Source organism: Neopsephotus bourkii, unplaced genomic scaffold (assembly GCF_033783945.1).
Source record: "Neopsephotus bourkii isolate Nb327-2 ecotype Australia unplaced genomic scaffold, CSIRO-AGI_Nbou_v1 NB_716, whole genome shotgun sequence".
Taxonomy (NCBI): Eukaryota; Metazoa; Chordata; class Aves; order Psittaciformes; family Psittacidae; genus Neopsephotus; species Neopsephotus bourkii.
In genome coordinates this window covers 1724789-1742764 of record NW_026901215.1, presented here as the reverse complement: position 1 = coordinate 1742764, position 17976 = coordinate 1724789, and the positions used below count along the sequence as shown (strand labels likewise).

The 17976-nt window shown below is 58.7% G+C and overlaps 2 protein-coding genes across 22 annotated transcripts in view; both read right to left on the bottom strand.

The window, feature by feature from the left end:
- Positions 1–3208, bottom strand: part of ANKHD1 (ankyrin repeat and KH domain containing 1) — a 102839-nt gene extending 99631 nt beyond the window's left edge. For 6 of the 21 annotated variants that reach the window (XM_061354041.1, XM_061354042.1, XM_061354049.1 and 3 more), the window contains exon 1: positions 2708–3172. In XM_061354041.1, coding sequence (XP_061210025.1) covers positions 2708–3154 — 447 coding nt within the window. In that variant the 5' untranslated portion in view covers positions 3155–3172. Of the gene's footprint in view, positions 1–2707 lie in introns of all 21 variants that reach the window. The other 15 variants (XM_061354046.1, XM_061354047.1, XM_061354053.1 and 12 more) reach the window with 8 other exon arrangements.
- A 738-nt stretch (positions 3209–3946) lies between these two features.
- SLC4A9 (solute carrier family 4 member 9) lies at positions 3947–16516 on the bottom strand. The gene is made up of 21 exons (XM_061354061.1): positions 16223–16516; positions 14305–14465; positions 13943–14092; positions 13752–13813; positions 13519–13676; positions 11892–11979; positions 11450–11604; positions 10755–10871; positions 10362–10536; positions 9980–10113; positions 9595–9866; positions 8886–8941; positions 8614–8796; positions 8378–8491; positions 7638–7799; positions 7273–7451; positions 6980–7052; positions 5688–5756; positions 4720–4893; positions 4170–4325; positions 3947–4029 (listed from the first exon to the last, which is right to left on the bottom strand). The coding sequence occupies exons 1-21, from the start codon at positions 16471–16473 to the stop codon at positions 3979–3981; spliced, it is 2940 nt and encodes a 979-aa protein (XP_061210045.1). The 5' UTR covers positions 16474–16516; the 3' UTR covers positions 3947–3978.
- Positions 16517–17976: the final 1460 nt, after the last annotated feature.

Genomic DNA, 17976 nt, shown 5'->3' with positions numbered 1-17976 from the left:
CAAACAGTACCCTGTCTTCACCTGTAAAATGGGGACAGTGCTCTCACCATAAACTACTTGAACATCTGATAAAAGAAATGCAATATATTTCTTTAAAGGTAAGCTAAAATCTATTGCTCTTTTCACTCTCTAAATAAATATTTCATTGTATTCCTCATCCTGAGCTTCACTGGTGATTTTATTCTCTCCCTAATTTGCCATTTTGGCTAATCCAATTATTTTAGCATATTAACTTGGACTAATACAAGGATACAAAACCTAAAAGCACTGCAGACACACAGCAGAGCCTACAGAATATCATACCATTATTTTTATGACTTCAAAAGCAGAGGCAGGAGTACAGAACAAGGCAGGATGGCAAACACTATTTATTTTAATTCCCCCTTCTAGTTCTCACTAATTCCACTCACTGGTAATAGCTGAAGGCATACACCCAGATCAGTGACTCATGGCACAAGACCACAGTCCAAACAGTCACTGGGTTTTCAAGGCAGTGCTCTTCAAGGATTGCAGTGTTCCATCCCAGGAGTTTAACTGACTTTTCTTTGTTAAAACAAAAGCCAAAACACTGGAAGCAGGTGCTTCTTTAGTTCTCATACATACAATATCCCTCTTGGTGCTCTCACCCTCAGGCAGAGTCCAGCACCGTGCACAGACATGGGCACATCCTCCCACCCATGCCTCTTCCCCAGGTTACTTTCCACAACCAGAAACAAGACAGACCAACTCCCAGGCAATTTCAGCTTCCAGATTAGCCCAATTCCTGAATGTGTGTTCTGGAAATCTCCAAGTATTTTTATTCCAACCTTTTTTTTATTTTCTCCTTTATTAAATATTTTCAAGCAGAAAGCTTTTCCCAGGTTTTTCAAATGAGTAGTTTTACTTTAATAGCTGTTTGGAAACCCTTCTTTTTTTTGACCTCAATGCCAACCTCCCAGACACATTATTTCTAATAGGCTGCCTTTCTTAATACTTGCTATTAGTCAAAAGACCAATAGAGTGCTTAGTAAACACCTCAGCTGCTCAATCTTCACATCCTTTAAATAATGGGGCGGGTTCAAAAGGGATAAGCTTCCAAAGCAGAGCCCTGCTCATCTTGTACAGAGCCACAAACACTGATTTCTCATTGTTTTCCAGGTTCAGTAACTCCTGCTTTAGTATCTTCAAACACACATTAAATCGTGACACAAAAGACATCTTGGAGAGCAGAAACTCATCAATTCTATTTACAATGGGCCTTCCAGCTCCCCGAAACAGATATGTACTTGAAGATGTAATCTCATATCATCCTGTGCTCAGGATAGCAATCACACAAGTAAGGTTCACACGCAACCACTCAACTGCCTCATCATCACAATTTTCGTTTAGTTAAACATCATGCTGTTAACACAATGTTTGACTCCGTGAGGGGGTCATACGCAAAGTGCAAATGGGGGTCTGCATCAGTTTAATCACTTTTATTCAGATAAGACCTGCCAGTTCAGGTCTCAGGAAGGATGGACAGAAGAGGATCCTCAATGGAAGGCAAAAAAGGATGAATGCAGGGTCCCCTCCTTCCACTTCTTCCAAAGAAATACGGACACATACCAAAGCACCCACTCCTGGCCCCCAAAGCAAAACAGGTATGTATGGCCTCAGTTACCATCTTCTTCCTCCTGCAGAAGCACACAGAAGTACAAAACATTGGAACTGCAACAAGCTTGCAAGCACTAGCCACATTTTCCTCCTTTCCACCAAGGCTACATAAGGGCTACAATGACAACTGTGATCCCAAGTAGCCTTCCTAAAAGCAGAAACTTAAGGAGGTAAGATTCACCCATGGGTGCAGGATGAGTGGGCAGCAGTGACAGATAAAAGCTTTTGTTTATCTTCTCTCCCTAGGCTACATAAAGCAGTAGTAGATGCACATTTACAGACCCAGCAATGTTCCATTTGGGAAGGGATAAGGCTCCAGTCCCTCCCCCACACCCTTCCTTTCAAACTCTCTGCAGGTTTGGAAGATCAAAGGAAGACACCTCCATTACCCTCTTCCATTTTGTTGAGCAAGAAGTATTTCTATTGCATAAAAGTGTATGTGCATGTATATGTATATATATATATATATATATATGTATAGAAATAAGGAATTTAGCAGAGTCTGGGAATCCCACATCCTTCCTCCCGAGTCCAGGGCAGCACTACTGGGGGCCGGAGGCTTTACTTTGTTCTCCGCTGGGTGGAGGATCTCACCTCCCCCTCCAAACCTGGTTCAAAGTAGAAACCACTCCTAGAGATCAGGAGGCAGCAGCACGGGAGACATATTTTCCCCCTCCCTCCGCATGCAGGGAGGCAGCGGCAAGCGGAGGGCCCGACCGCCTCGGGAGGGTGCAGGCGGGGCGGTACCGAGACCCCCTCCCCTCGCTCGCTCCCTCCTCCCCGGCCTCAGCACTAGGCCCGGGGCCGCCCTGCCCGTGCGGAGCCGCCGGGACCCCGCCCCCGCGGCTCCGGTGCGGCCGCTCACGCCCATGGCGGCGGGGAGGCCCGAGCCGGCGCGGGGGGAAGCGGGGTGTGGTGCGGCCTGTGACCCCCGCGCCCGGTCTGGAAGGCGCCAAGCGATCGGCTGGCGGCGGCGGGCCGGCGAGCGGGAGGGCGGGCAGCGGGCGGCAGGGCCTGTCAGGAAGCGGCAGAGGGGAGGGGGAGGGCTGGGCCCGCCGGCGGGATCGCTCACCTCGGACACCTCGTCCTCATCGCTGCCGGAGCCGCCGCCGCCCCCGCTCCGCAGCACGGCGGCCGCCAGCTTGAAGTCGAGGGCGGCCTCGCCAGCTGCGGGTGCGCCGGGGCCTCCTGGCCCGCCGGGCCCGGCCTCCCCGAAGAGGCGCACGGCCCGCAAGCCCAGCGGGGAAGGCCCGGCCGCGGCAGGCGGCTCGGCGGCGGGCGGCGCGCGGGGAGCGACCGAGTCGATCTCCTCGTCGCCGACGGGGGCGGCGGTGCCGTCCGTGAGCATCGCGCTGATCTGGGGCTGCTCGCAGAGCCCAGCCGTCTCCGTCCCCTCACGGCACCGCAGCAGCGCCACTAACTTCTCACACCCTACCCGGCCGCGGGCGCCGCGCCGCCCCCCCCTCCTGCCGCTGCGCCCGCGCCTATTGGGCTCGCTCTGCCGACGGCGGCTCCTCATTGGCGGCGGCTGCCGTCACTCAGGATGGCGTCACGCGCTCCCAGCATGCTGCCCTGAGAGCGCACGCCGAGGCGGTTAGAGCCCGCCGCCCCGCCCCGCTCCCCCGGCCTCACTTCCTGAACTCCCCGCCAGCCGATTGGCAGCCTGGAACATCAGTCACGCGCCTCGCCACAGCTGCGAGCGCCCACGGGGCGAGCGGGATGCCGGTCAAAGCGAATCCGGGAATCGCGGGTTCTGATTGGCCAGAGCGCACATCACTCACAACGCAAGGCGTCTGGCGCCACCCCATTGGCTCCTACCGTGCCCTGGACCCTCCTCCCCCTCGAACCCCTCTGAAGGTCTCCGCACAGCGCAAGTGACCCACGCCCGCCTGTCGCGGGCAGCGATTGACGCTGCGCGCTGCATATCAAGGTGAGCGGCCCACCCCCTCCCTTCCCTCTCCCGCCCCCGTCCCGAGGGCGGCCCGCCATAGGCTGAGCGCGCTGTCACTCCGCTCCGCCCGCTGTGACGTCACTGGCGCGGCCACGTGGCCTCTGTCACCGTCGCGGCCAGGCCTGGAGGGGCGACGGCAGCGACCGAGGGGGGGGCAACGGGGAGGGAGCGGAGCGGGCGGGTGGGAAGGGGCTGTGGGTGCCCGTCCCCGTCCTCGGGAGCAGGCGGGACGGGGCCTGCGGGTGAGGTGTTGCCCGCGGCAGGGCCGGGCACGGCTGGTCGGAAGGTCATATCGGCCCCCGGTGAGGATTACAGTCCTCACGCTGCCCAGGGCAGGTGGCTGTCCCCAGTCCCCTCTGCCCCTCACCGTGCCCTGCGCCCCGGTTGCGAGCCTAGTTGACGGAGATGTTGATCTCTGGTCCCTGGCGATGCATCAGCTCACACTGGAGGGAGAAGGAAGAGGGCTCAGGGCTCGCTGCCTTCCCCCCAGGCAGCTCTATACCCTGGTTCAGGCCGGGCTCAGCCCCGCACCAGCACGCTCAGGGGTGGCTGCGAGGAGTGCAGCACCCAGCACATCACCCACCTCCTCACTACTGCATTCATCCTCCTTCCGCCTCCTGGCCTGTTTTCCCTCTGCCTCCCCTCTGACGGTTTCAGGCAGGAGGCTGTCCAGCCAGCTCAGGTCATGCAGAGAGAACACACGCTCCAGCACCTTCCGGATCCCCACCAGGGCCAGCAGCTGGGGCCAGAGCAAATCGCGGGTCAGCATCGCACAGTGCTTGGGGCTGGCGGCCAGGGAGCGGGCAGTGTGGTCCCCGTCACATCCCCTCTTGTCCCCCGGTGAATGCCAGTGAGATGGCATGTCACCTCCTGCCTTGCTCCCAAGGGATGATACAAAGCAGTGGCAGCTCCAAACCAGGAGGTGAAGGCTGGTGCCAAGCCATGAACTGCAAGGACCTGGCAGCCCTTGGGGGTCTGAGCACCCAAACATGTCTTGCCATTGCATGTGATCCCACCCATGTCTCATGCCCAGGTGGAGGACTAGGCATGACCCTGGTGATGCTCAGGGCATGTGTGGGCAGCACCTGGCCTGGCTCCAAAGCAGTGCTGCCCAGTTAAAAGGGTTCTCTTACCATCACTGGGAAAATAATAGCAGCCACAGTGGATTTGACGACCCAGAGCAGAGCCAGGCACAGCAGCTGGATGATGGTGAAGAGGTGCACCCGGCGCAGGGGCACATGCCGGAGGTAGGCAAGGTCTGGCTGGTGCTTGGCTGGCATCAGGAGCAGCCGCACACGGTCTGTGAGCTGTAGCGAGAGGACAGAGTGTGGGTCACACCAGCTTGCAGGCAGCTCTCACCCACCTCCCTGTTGGGCCCACAGTTGGGTAGGTTTCATATTTCCACAACTCAACCCTCCTGCCAGCTCACTGGGCAATACCATTCTGGGTGAGTGTGAATGCAAGACAAGGGGACAGGCATCTAGAAAGGACTCAAGCTGGTCTTAAAGGGTTAACTGAGAGATGACAACCCCTGGATTCCCATCCCTGCCTGCAGGAAACTGCTGCTGTGTTTGCCAGAGCTCAACCCCGGATTCCCCAAGCAGACTGAAGGAGTGAGGGGGTTTCCTAGCCTGTCATCCAGAGCTGGGTAGTTGCAAGGAAAATGTGCCATTTAGAGGAAAATAAAAAAAAAAAAAGTAGATATTTCTGGAGTGGGGATTTTTTTTCCTCTCTGTGGGTTTCTCAGCAGAGAAACAGAGCTGGTACATCAATGGCAATGCGAGCACCAAAGGACCAGCAAGTCCCAGCTTTGCCTGCAGCTCTCAGAGGGGGACATCCCTGTGGCTTTGAGAGGAAGTCTGGGTTATCCGCTGGTCCTTCCACTTCTCCCAAGCCACTGTTCTATCAGTGCAGCAATACTCCTCAGCATCCCAGACACCTCCCTTCCCCTCTCATCTGCACCAGGAAGGCTGCTCTGTCCCCCTGAACTGCGTGCCAGGCTGCACATCACACAAGGGCTGTGCTGCACAGTGAGAGCAGGTATGAAGCCGGCCCCAACACAGCCCCCCTGCCCCCAGCACCCCGGCACAGCCCCACTCACCTGGATGCTGTTCAGCGCTGCCACCCCCATGTGCAGGAAGACCCCATACAGCACCGGCATTGGTATGTGCTGCAAGACAGGGGCGAGGGTCAGTGCGGTGCAGCTCCTCAAGGGATTGCCATCACTGAGCATCCTCCCCTGCACAAAACTCACACACAGCTTTTGCTTCCTTCATTTCCAACAGCCCAGTTTAATTTCATGGCTTCAAGGGCTTTAATGTCTGGACCTGCTCCCAGCTGCACTGCTTGTGTGGGGACACGCAGTCCTCAGAGAGGGGAAACATGCACCAAGTTCTGGTCTCACCAGAGTGTACTAGAGGAGGAGAATCTCCTCCCTTGACCTGCAGCTCATGCTCTAGGGATACAGCCCAGCATTTGGGGGAGGTGGGGGAGTCTGGGCTGAAGCGCACATGGCAGGGTCATCTTGTCTGCCACCCACCAGTCCACCCAAGTCCTTCTCCTCAGGGCTGCTCTCAACCTGTTCATCCCCAGCCTGTATTGATACTGGGGCTGCACCAACCCCGCTGCAGGTCCTTGCATCTGGCCTCACTGAACCTCTCAGGTTCACATGAGCCCATGTCCTCCAAGGTCCCTCTGGATCCCATCCCTTCCCTCAGGCATGTCAGCCGCACCACTCAGCTTGGCAAATGTGTGGAGGGTGCCCTTGATCCCACTGGCTATGTCATTGATGAAGATATTAAATAGTATTGATCCCAGTAGGGACCCTTGAGGGGCACCACTTGTTTCTACTTGGACATTGATCCACTGTTCCTCTTTGGATGCCACTATCCAGCCAGTTCCTGATCCATCTAACAGTCCATCCATTAATCCCATATCTTTCCAATTTGGAGGTAAGAATGTTGTGGGGGCCCACATCAAAGGCATTACAAGGCCATCCTCAGAGGTGAGAACAGAGGTAAAGGGACCTTCTCCTGCCCCATGTAATCCAGATGTGGCCAGGGTGTACAGGGGTGGCTCTGCCTAATGTGGCAGAGGCAACAAGTGAGAGGCAGCACTAGCCAGGCTCACCCTGCCAAGGTGGTGGGGGTGTTTGGGGACAGGAAAGGACGTGGAGGTTGACATGGGCAGCGGTGTGCTGCTGTGCCCTCTGTCCTGCGGTGTTCCTGCCAGGCCCTTCTCCCAGCCCCTTCCCACGGCACTCAGCTCCCTGTGCCTGCCAGCCAGGCTTCTGTGATGGATCCATGGGATGGACAACAGAAACCTCACAGCCTTACAGGATATGGCTGCCCCCTGCCTTGGACAAGAGGCCAAACCCAGCATCAGGCTTCCTACCTTGAGAACGGGTGCCATGAAGACAGAGAGTCCCGTCAGGATAAAAACAACGATGCCTGTCAGCCTCTGCTCCCTGCAGGCACAGCACTGATGTTAGGGTGCCTGGGGTTCCCCAGGAGCCCACAGCCCACAGCTGCCCTCCCCAGGGTCTCCTCTCTGTTCAGCTTTGATGGAACTATGGCATCCCCTGGGAAACACAATCAGCCACCAAAGCAGCTCATCTGGGCAGCATGGGTATGTCCCTGTCCCCTGACTGCAGCCACAGGCAGGAGGTCCCTGGGCTCACTCTGTACCTGATGCCCAGGAACTCGGGCTGCTCGCCGGGGGCTGAGGTTTCGCTCTCCTTCCTCAGGCTCTCCATGTGCGCCAGGGAGATGACAGTGGCTGAGACATACCAGGGGAGGCCAGTGGCAGAGGTGGCGACCATCAGAAGGGAGACACAGAGGAGGTCCAGATGAAAGCCTGCTCCTTTCTGCAACAGGAGAGTGAGCAGAGCTGGGGATGAGGCATCTCCCCAGCAGCGTCAGAGGGGCACAGTAGGGTCTGCCCACCTTGCCAACGGGTCAGAGTGCTGCTCTCCCTTTGTCTGTGCCCAGACCAGCCTGTACTTGGGTCCTCCTTGTTGGCTGGGTCTTGCCTGTCCCGTGTCCTCACTCACCTGCAGCTTGTACTCCCTGCGGTTAAGGATGACAGCCGTGATCTGCTGGTCCATGAAGATGAGGATGGTGACAAGGACAGCAGGCACTGCAGACACCAGGCAGACCCACCATGGGTTGGCTCCAAAGGGTGAGATGATCCAGCCCCGTTCTGGGTTTGTGGGCTGCAGAGAGCAGAAGGGTCATGGCAGCTCCCACCTGCCTGCAGCATCTGCAGCCCATCCGGGTGACAGGAGCAGCCCCAGGGGTGCTCCACATGGGGAGAGGAAGAGCATCCTTCCTCATCCTGGGGATGATGCAGGACAGTGTGACCCACCAACCCACCCCAAGGCAGAGCAGGCGGCTGCCCCTGAGCATCCCAAGCCAAAAGCTGGGCACGTGTCCTGGGGAGCAGGTGAAGGACATGGCACTGGGTGTTGATGATGACAAGTCCAAGGAGGTGGTGGTGAGCATGGGCTGCTCTGAGGTGCTGCCAGCCGCGCTCCACACCCAGGGTGGGGAGCCCAAGCCTGGGCTTGAGCTTGTGGCTCCTGCTCCAGCGTGAGCTGTACCATGACGTGGTTAGTGCAGGACCAAGCTAGGTTGTTTACAGAGCGTGGGACCTGCTGTCGTTCAACCCCTTCTTTTGCTGGGGCACAACCTGCGTCCCTATACGGATGGACCCGTGAACAGCAGCAAAGCGGCAGGATGGCTACTGTGGGGTGCACAGACCCACCCCCTGCAAAAAACACCCCATCAGCACCTTCAGCTCACTGGGGACAAGCAGCTTGGGAGTCTCCAGGCCCAGGGTGGCATCGACGGCGCAGAAGGCCAGGATGGCCAGGATGATGGCGAAGTCACTCACCAGCTTCCGCACCTGCAGACAGAGGGGGCTTGGCCTGGGCTGCCCACGGTGAGGGGCTGGCCCAGAGCACCCCTGGGTCACAGCACCCAGAGCCATCCCCACACCACTGGGAGGGGGGGCTGAAGGGTGCTCACCCCTGCAGGGAAGTAGCGGCTGCTCCTGAAGCGCTTGAGTGCAGAGCAGGAGAGGAAGGTGCCTCCAAAGAGCAGGAAGGAGATGAGGGTGACATCGGGCACATACTGGCAGCTTGTCCCCAGGAGCTGCCCTCCCCGCTCCAGGCACTGGCTCCTGCTCAGCCCAGCGGGGGCTGCTGGAGGCTGCAGGGACAGGGCAGGTGGCAAGGAGGGGCAATGGGCACCTTGGGCCCCCAGCCCCTCTCCTGCCTGCCTGAGAGCAGGGGCTGTACCTGCTGGGGGGCCATGGCTGACGGGAGCGGTGTGTTGTTCCCTGCGGAGCTGTGACCTGCAAGGGATGGGGGGTCAGGGTGCCAGCACCACGGGCACACTCCGTCAGGGCTGACTGGGACTATGCTGCCATCAGGGTGGCTCCCCAGGCTCTCCCCAAGGGCTCAGGGTGCTGGATGGGGCCCTATGGGACTCCTGAGGCCCCAGCACTGGCTGATGCTGGGGAAACACCAAGAGGGAAGCTCCTGTGAAGGGCTTCATGAAGCACCAGCAGCACCCTTGGCCTCAGGCTGGTGCTTTTGGTACATGGTGTTTCTGGTACACAGTGCAGGATCAGGCCCTAGGGAGCACTCTCTGATTTACAGACTGGGCTAGAAACAGCAGTGCAAACCCAGCAGTGCAAACCCACCCACCAAATGCCCACCTCCAGCCCCTGTCATCCCCTCTCCCAGAGCCACAGGATCTGGATCAAGGCTCTCTGTGCTCCTGGCACTGCAATGCCCAGTGCTTGGGCAGTGCCAGGAGGTAGGGATGGGTGGACAGACTGCATGGGAGTGGAGGAAGGTGCTGATGTGGTCGGGCAGGCAAGGATGGGGCTGAGCCACCACCTCCTCCAGCACCTTCTCCCATCTCGCTGGGCAGCTGGGTCCCAGTGAAGCCCCATGCAGCCGCCCCCTGCTCCCCACCAGCCCAGTGGCTGTTTGGGCTCACCGGGGCTGGACAAGTTGCAGACACAGCTGTAGGAGGTGACGTTGTCCAGCCGGTACTGCCAGTTGATGGGGAAGGTGTCTGCCAGGCTCAGCATCTTCTTCAGGGAGTCGTAGATGAATATCAAGCTGATGAGGGCGCAGAAGCCTTCCTCGGTGAAGCGGGTGAAGTACCGCACCAGGTGACTAGCCTCGGTGGCCACCAACACCACACCAAAAAAGGCCACCCAGAGCCCGATCCAGAGGCGAAACTCCAGGTAGTGCAGGCTGTGGTCCCTGGTGGGAAGAGTGATCGCAACACTCAGCAGTGACACCCTCCTGGCATGATGGTGTCCTGTGCCCCAGCCAGGGGACAGCGGGCCAAGGAGCTATCTCTGCAGGGCACTTACTGGCTGAAAGAGAAGAGGAGGCGCTCGAAGACCAGCATGGGGCCAGTGCTGCTCAGGATAGTGAGGGGCTGGCCAGAAAAGAGGCAGAAGATGAAGCCGGCAAAGGCTGTGCCCAGGAAACTCTCCAGCACCCCCTGAAACACAGGGAATGGGTGCCAGGCACCAGGGGACAAGAGTCTTGGGCCTGTCCCCAGCAGCAGCACAGCTGCAGGCATCTGCCCACACCTCCCTTGGAGCTCAGGGTCAGTGCCTGCGGGCTGCAGAGGCCAGGGAAGGGCAGAGGATCCAGGTGATGGTCAGGATGCCCCGAGGCTCACCAGGTAGTGATGGGCACCTGTAAGGCCCATGGGGCTGGTGCAGGGTACTCTGTGGCTGCACTGACCTGCATGTTGGCAGTGGCATCTCCCAGCATGCCCCCAAAGGTGATGGCATTGGTGACCGTGGCCAGGTAGATGTAGAGCACTGCTGAGAGGCACTGGGGGTGCAGGGCGTCGGAGAAGTCACTGCAGTACCACGGTGCCTTCCTCTGGATGTCCCGCCGCAGCCCCCCAAAAAGCCTGGGGCAGCACAGGGACACCTCAGAGCAGGCCCCCCACATTGGCCATCACCGCCCAGCATTGCTGCAGGGCAGGGGACAGTCCCTTCCCTTGGGACCAGCCCAGAGGGGTTTGGACGTGGTGGCCCCGTGTGCTGGGGAGAGGCAACACCCTGCCCCAAATTCAGCACCCTGCATCCTGCTGCACATTCCACGTCCCACATCCTTCCAGGCACCCACCTGCCTGTCCTCTCCAGCTCCTCCCCAGTGCGTGGGTGCCCCAGGTTGGCTCTGTCTCCTCCTGCTGCTGTGTTCCCATTGCTGTGGGACTGCTGGTCTGGTGGGTGCACTGCAGTCCTGTGGCAGAGCAGAGCATGAGACAAGGTCGGAGCCCTGAGGAGCCAGCTGCATCTAGGGGATGCTATGAGGGGACATGGAGGATGGAGGGGAGACAGGGGTGCAAGCAGCCATGGGAGGACCTCATGTGTCCCCTGATAATGAGGAGAAGAAACATCAGGAGGAGGAGGATGAATTCTATGACCTTCATGTTTGGTCCCAACCCAACCATGATCTCCAGCAAGCCCTGGAGCCAGACCTCACAGGACTGTTTTTCCTGGAGGAGTTAGGAAGAGACAGAGGGGTGCAGCTCGGAGGATGAGTTTCCCATCTGAGTGTTGAATTCCCAGCATCTCCTGCCTGAAGGGCATACTGGGTGGTTTTGCCATCCCCTCCCAAGTGAGACAGCAGGACTAACAGCAGTGGGGACCAGAGCTGTGCTCATTGGCTTGGTCAGAGGGTCTTGGCTGGGAGGACTTCACTGGCAAAGGTTGGTTCCTGCGTATCTTCATCCCCAAGGAGATGGGCATTCCAATGTCATGGGCAGAGGTCTACACATGGGATACTGCAAAGGTTGGGGGTCCCTCCCTCCAGCCTACCTCCTATGCAGGGATGGCAAACAGCTCGGTGGAGGGATTCGGGCATTGAGGTCCCATTTCCCTGGAGGAAGCACTATCAGGTCATCCAGGAATGCCTCCATCCCTGCAATGAGGTCCCCTCGGTGCTCAGCCTGCCGGGCAACCCTTTGGAAGAGCTGTGAGGAGAACACGGTTTAACTACCACGGTCCTGCCTTTGGGCACTTGGAGCCTTGCTCCTTGCTCCCACCCTGCAGCCATCACCAAGAAAGGCACCATCTACTTCTGTGCCCCGATATCCTACAGACCAACCGCAGAACTCTGCTTTATCCTGGGCAAGGGAGGCCACAGCTCATCCCTTCCTCTGACTCCTCTGCTGTAGCCTGCAGAGGAGAGGAGCCCCGGTGTCTTCAGCCATGGCCTCATCCCAGCCCATCCCACCCATGGGTGCTGCACCACGCTCACCTCATCCGTCAGCAGTGTAGCCATGGCCCTGCCAACCTCATGGTAGGTTTTCTCTTTGGCTTGGGGACCCAAGAAAATGAAGAGGAACCTGTGGGTGGGATAGAATATCTCCTGAGCAGCCACCTCATTGTCGAGGGATGCTTCTCCCAGGGGAGACCATGGTGCTGTGGGGATGCTGGGAATGGTGACTGGGCAAGCTTGCAGGGCTTGAGATCTGGGATGGGGCTGTCTGTGGGGTCCTGCTTATGGGAATGCTGCTCACAGGCAGGATGCAGCAGTGTTAGCACTGGGAGGAGAGCTTGCAGGCTGCAGGGGCAGCAGGTTTGATAGGACTGCCAGGAACATGGAAGAGATTGGAAAGAGGGCTCAGAGTCCTTGAAGGAATGCAGCTAAAATCTCACCCTTCAGAGGGTCCTGCAGAATAATGTGGTCTGCAGAAGGACAGCCCATCCAAATACTTAACCAAACCCACTACTCCTTTTCAAAACTGGCAAACCCAGTCACCATCCTGGTACCCTGAGGCTGCAGTGATTGTACCCCAGGCAAACCTCCAGTGAGGGGTAGGAAAACTCCTCTGTCAGCAAGAACAGGGCTGAAGGCAGTTTGACAGAACCAGTGCAGCCCTGACATGCAGCATCGGTGCTGGAGGTCTCCTGGAGCCTGCTCTGAGGGGTCAGGAGGTGATGGAACCCACCTGGGACTGCTCTCACCCACGCATCTTCAGAAAGGCAGTGGGAAAACCTTAAGATCCTAGAGAGGGATGTGGGTGGGAGACAGCTCTGGAATGGTGGCTGTTACCAGTGGGACAGCCCAGGGGGGCTGACAAAGTGAATACCACCAGGGCAAAAAGATGGGTAGGGACAAACTCTCCTTCCCCTCCTGTCTGGGGAAGGAAAATACAGGGCAAGGGGTTGTCGTGAGCCACTCAAGACCAGTGGGGGTTCCCCGGGGACCTGCCACCCATCTCCCACAAGAAGACAGCTGGAGGCGGATGGATGTCCTGCTCCATCCAGCTCTCGGAGGACCGGTGCTCTGGGCAGAGTGACCAGGAGGTGGCAATGTCCCTCCTGATCCCTGCCTGCTTCCTCCACACGCTCCCTAAGGAAGATCTCAGCTCCAGGGGCACACTGACCATTCCCCATTAAGGCTTCAGATGATATATTCCTCAGCCGTGGAGGAACACCTCCTGCCCTGCGCCTTTCCCCCTACACCAACAGCCCCACAGGAGCCACCCCAGCTCTCGGTAGTGTGCCATGGGCAGTGGGAGGGCAGGAGGCTCCTGCAAACCTGTGCCTCTTCCCAGACACAAGCCCCTGTGCTCTGGCGCAGCACATCGGGAGCACCCACACCCGTCTAAGGAGGACAGTGAATGCAGAGCTAGGTGAGGATAACCCAGGGGTACGTCCCTCCCAGGCTCCCAGCGGATGCTTGACTCTCAGCCCATCCCAGAATGCTCCTAAGGAGCTGGGAAAAGCAGGAGGGGAAGTAGGGAGCCAAGGTTCTGGGGCTGTGTGTGGCACTGGGTGCTGTACCCTTTGCTTTTGCCAAACAAAGCCCTGTCCTGGATGGGTGGGAGTGGGGACACGGATGAAGAGGGGTGCAGGGCCTTCAGCCATGCTCTATTTACCTGCTGGGAAGAGCGACTTCAGCCAATGAGCCAAGGACCACTGCTTGCCTGAGACGGATGAAGGCAGTAAAGGGCTTCTCCAGGAATTCAACCTCCCCAACAACAATGTGGGCAGCCTCAGAGCCCGGCGGGACCTTCTTCTTGAACCGGTTTCTGAGCTGCAAGGGGAGGGATGCAGTGCTGGGCACTCGGGATACAGCAGCTGCCCTCAGCCAAGCTTCTTCCCACCTTACCTGCTCCTTAAGAGGTGTTCCAGAGAGCTGTGCTCCGGGCTCAGCCCAGCTTTTGGCCTTTCCTGCGAAGAAAGGCAAAAAGCATCAGAATATATGTGCAAGGGAACAGCCAGCAACTGTGTGTGCACTGTATTGCTGGTGGCAGTGGAGGATGCCTGGTGTGACAAGCGTGTGGCCACTCATGTGCCTACCTCTGCAGGGAGCCAGGCCAAGCTGGGCGAGCAGCCGCAGTGGGGACTGGGTGTGCTGGTGCCGGGGCTGGAGCAGCAGCAGGGCTGCCAGGCGCTCCCTCAGCTCTGGCTGCAGCTCTGCTCCCTCGGACTGCCTGGAAAGAGCCTTGTCTGCAAAGGGATGGGGAGAGCTCTGAGTGCCCCTGGACCGCTGCCTGCTGCAGGGCTGCCAGGGGGAAAGGCCACTTTGCTGGAGCAGCAAACAGCCACACAAGACACCTGCCTAGTGCACATCAGTGCCTTTATATGGGTATATATAAATACAGATATCTCTATAAAGACCACCCCCACCATAGGGGATGACCTTTGCATTCCCCATGTACCAATTATTTCCTTGAAACTAGGGGCATCCAGATCCAGGAGCAGAGTTCCCTTCTGCAGGCACGTCCTGAGCTGGAAGAGGCTGTGCAGGGGGAGGGCAGGAACGTGGGGTGAGCTCCATCGCTCCCCTCCATCTTCCACCTTCTCTTCGAACTTTATCCACCTGCAGGGGAGATGTGCGGGTCAGAACAGAATGCTGTGCCCTAGGCCAGGCACTGGGATCTGCAGCTTTGGTCTACCATGAGGTTGGCATGGGGCTGGCACAGACAGGGAGGGGTTTGGGGGTCCAGAAGGGGCTGCAGTGGGTTCACGGAGCAAGAGCAGATGGACAGCCTCAGTGGTCACATCCCCTTTTGTGCTGACCCACACCTTGCCCTGATCCTCTGACCAAGGGACTTCACCAGTCACAGGATCACAGAACAAGTCCCTTGTTTGAAGGGACCTTCACAAACCATCCAGCCTAACCCCCTGCCACAGGCAGGGACCCCTTCCACTGGAGCAGCTTGCTCCAAGCCCCTGTGTTCAACCTGGCCTTGAACACTGCCAGGGATGGGGCAGCCACAGCTTCTCTGGGCACCCTGTGCCAGCGCCTCAGCACCCTCATCATAAAACATTTCTTTCCTGTGTCCACCTAAATTTACCCTCACCCTTTGTCCTGTCACTACAGGCCCTGGTAAGAAGTCTCTCTCTGTCTTTCTTCTAAGCTCCATTTATATGCTGAAAGGTCTCAGTACGGTCTCCCCTTCAGGAGCCTTCTCTTCTCCAGGCTGACCCAGCCCAGCTCTCTCAGCCTGGCTCCAGAGCAGAGCTGCTCCAGCCCTCGCAGCATCTCCATGGCCTCCTCTGGACTCTCTCCAACAGCTCCAGGTCCCTCTTGTGCTGCTGCCCCAGAGCTGGATCAGGGCTGCAGGGGTGGTCTCCCCAGAGCACAGCAGAGGGGCAGGATCTCCTCCCTGAGCTGCTGCTCACACTCAGGGGGTGCAGCCCAGCACACGGATGGGCTCTGGGCTCAAGCACTCACTGAAGCTGGGTCATGTCCCATCTGTCACCCAAGTGACAAGGAGCCCCCAAGTCCTGCTCTGCAGGGCTGCTCCCAACCCACCCATCCCTAGGCTGTGCTGGGGCTGGGGCTTAGCCTGCTGTTAGCAGGGTCAAACCAGAAATGTCTTGAGCTGTTTGCCATGCTTGGGCTCTGCCGAGTATTTAACTGCTGGGAGCAGACAGAGCTTCCCTTTGTCCCCTTGGGTGGGCACAGTGCTGCGGGTGGGTGGGCATGCTGCATGGGGCAGCCCCTCAGCAGGGCTGGCTGCTGCCCGCAGCAGGGTGCTACAGGGAGAGGGCTGGGCGCTGGAGGAGCTATCACAGCCACAGCTCTTTGCCTTTACCCCCTCCTAGACCCTCTAGACAGGCCCATCTCTGCCTCCAGGCCCTCACAGCCCATGTCCCTGTGTTGCCCTGATGAGCAGTGGAGGATGGTGAGGGGTGTGGGGACATCCTCACCATATTCCTGCCTCACACCAGCTGGCCGTGGTTCATCCCTGTTGGTCCCCATCGTCCCCAGCCAACCTGCCCTGACATACCCACCCAGGCACCTCCAGAGACCTGCCAGGCAGCCAGATCTGGGCAGAAACAAAGCACCATCCCAGCCTCAGCTAAGCTGCTGGAGCCTTGCAGAGGCAGCAAAGGGATGAGCAGAAGCCAGGGCACTGTGCCCATACAGGATCACTGTCTGTGCCCTGCTGACACCCTGCCCTCTCCTGTGAAATCAGTCACTAAGCAGAGCACAAGCAGTGCACACATTGCTATGGGCAGAGGGTGGTGAGCAGCCCTGCTTTGGGGCTGATGTGAGGAACCCCCAGCCTTCAAAGAGCAGCATCTCCTAATGCTTTGAAATGATGGGCTTCCCAAAGCATCACCTACCTGGCCGTCTCTCTCCACTCCAGCCCCGCTGGGGTGCTGAGGAGCTGGTTGAGCTGGATGAATAGCAGTGGGCAGGCAGTATCCCTCCAGTCCTGTTGCAGGGCAGCTGCTGGGGCTGTGCTGGAGGGGAAGATGCTGCAGCCAAAAGCCTGATAGGGAGCTTCATGGTTCCCCTCCTCTGGTCTGGGCTGTGAGCTGGCATCTGCTGCCTGGAGAGCCACGCCATCCACCCCAGGCACATGGGCTTGCATGGCCACCAGCACACACAGTCACACGTGTGGACTCCCCTCTGGAGCTGCTGGCACTTGCAGGATCCCACTCATCCCACACCTTATAGAAGCTGCAAACCAGTTTCAACTGGCCACAAACCAATACACGGGAGCCAAGCCCAAAACAACAACCTCACAACACCAGGGCCACTCAGGGGTCCCAGTGTGGCTGGTTCCTGCCACTACAGCCACCTGCCTGGGCCAGAGTCCAGAGGAAGCCCCTGCCTCCTTCTAGTGACCCACATGGACCATCTGCATTGGTCCATGGGGAGCAGCATGTCCCCAAACCCTCCTGCACCCCACAGGGCTTTGGTGAAGGGATGGTAAGGCCAACCCCAGGCAGCATCGGTGCCTGTGTCCATGGCAGGAGGGGTGGCACGGCCCCATGATAGGTCTTCCTGGGAAAGGGGATGTGAGGACATGTGCTGGGGAGGGATGTGTCACATCTGAGCAAATTCAGAGTGGGGTAAAACAGGGCTGCCGGTGATGGGGCTCATGGCAAGGGCCAGGAGCACGTCAAGGCTGTGGCCATCCCCGCATGAGAGCAGCACCACATAGGCTGCAGCGGATCTTGCAGTGTGTGCCAGGGGGCAGAGCTGCATTGCCCTGTCGTGGACGGGGAGGTGGCATGGCCAGCACAGTGCCACCAGCGAGCAGCAGCACCCTGTGTGTGCTCTGCTGCTGCGTGCCCACCACTGACACCGGCACCAGCACCGGGCTTGGCTCCTGTGGCTCTGTGCAAACAAACAGCGGTGCTGTGTGCAGTGCAAACACGGTGGCAGGCAGCACAAACACCAGCCCGGTACGGGCAGGCTGTGCTGGAACCCACCAGCCCCAGGCAGCATCCAGCCCGGCACAGGGCCAGCGGCCACCATGCAGGAGTCACGTTTTGGGTCAGAGGGAGTGGTCCCTCGGTGCTGGTTCGTGTCTCAGGGGGGATGGGCTGGGAGCTGAGGCTGAGGAGAGGATGGTGCTGGATCCAGCCTCAGGGGAAGTGGGGAGACACTTCTCCACATCAACCTCACTGTCCAGAGCTACCACCAACCTCCCCCCACCATGCTCATGCTCAGCATGAGCAGCTATTTCAGCTCAGCCCCAGCAGCTATTTCATCCTGCCCCCCTTTAGTGCAGGCAGAAGGGGAGAAGGCATCCAAGGCACCCCCCAGTAGTGCAGCACTGGGTTTGGATTAAGCCATCCCTGGTTCATTGGAGACTCCCAGGCAGAGTGGGAACAGAGCAGTGGTAGGGGGTGGGGGTGTTGGGGCTGAGGTGGGGACTGGGGTCAGCATCTGGGTCCTGCTTTGACACGTGCCACCCTTGCGGGGGACAGACATTACCCATGGGGCTGGAGCCTGGCACCCTCCTCTCCCTCCACCTTCATCCCCCAGCTGCTGGGCTGTTTGCTCTGGGGGCACCCAAACCTTCCCAGGGGTCCATCTGTCTCTCCCTCCCCTGGGGCTGCCCCAGCACAGGATGTGCATGGTT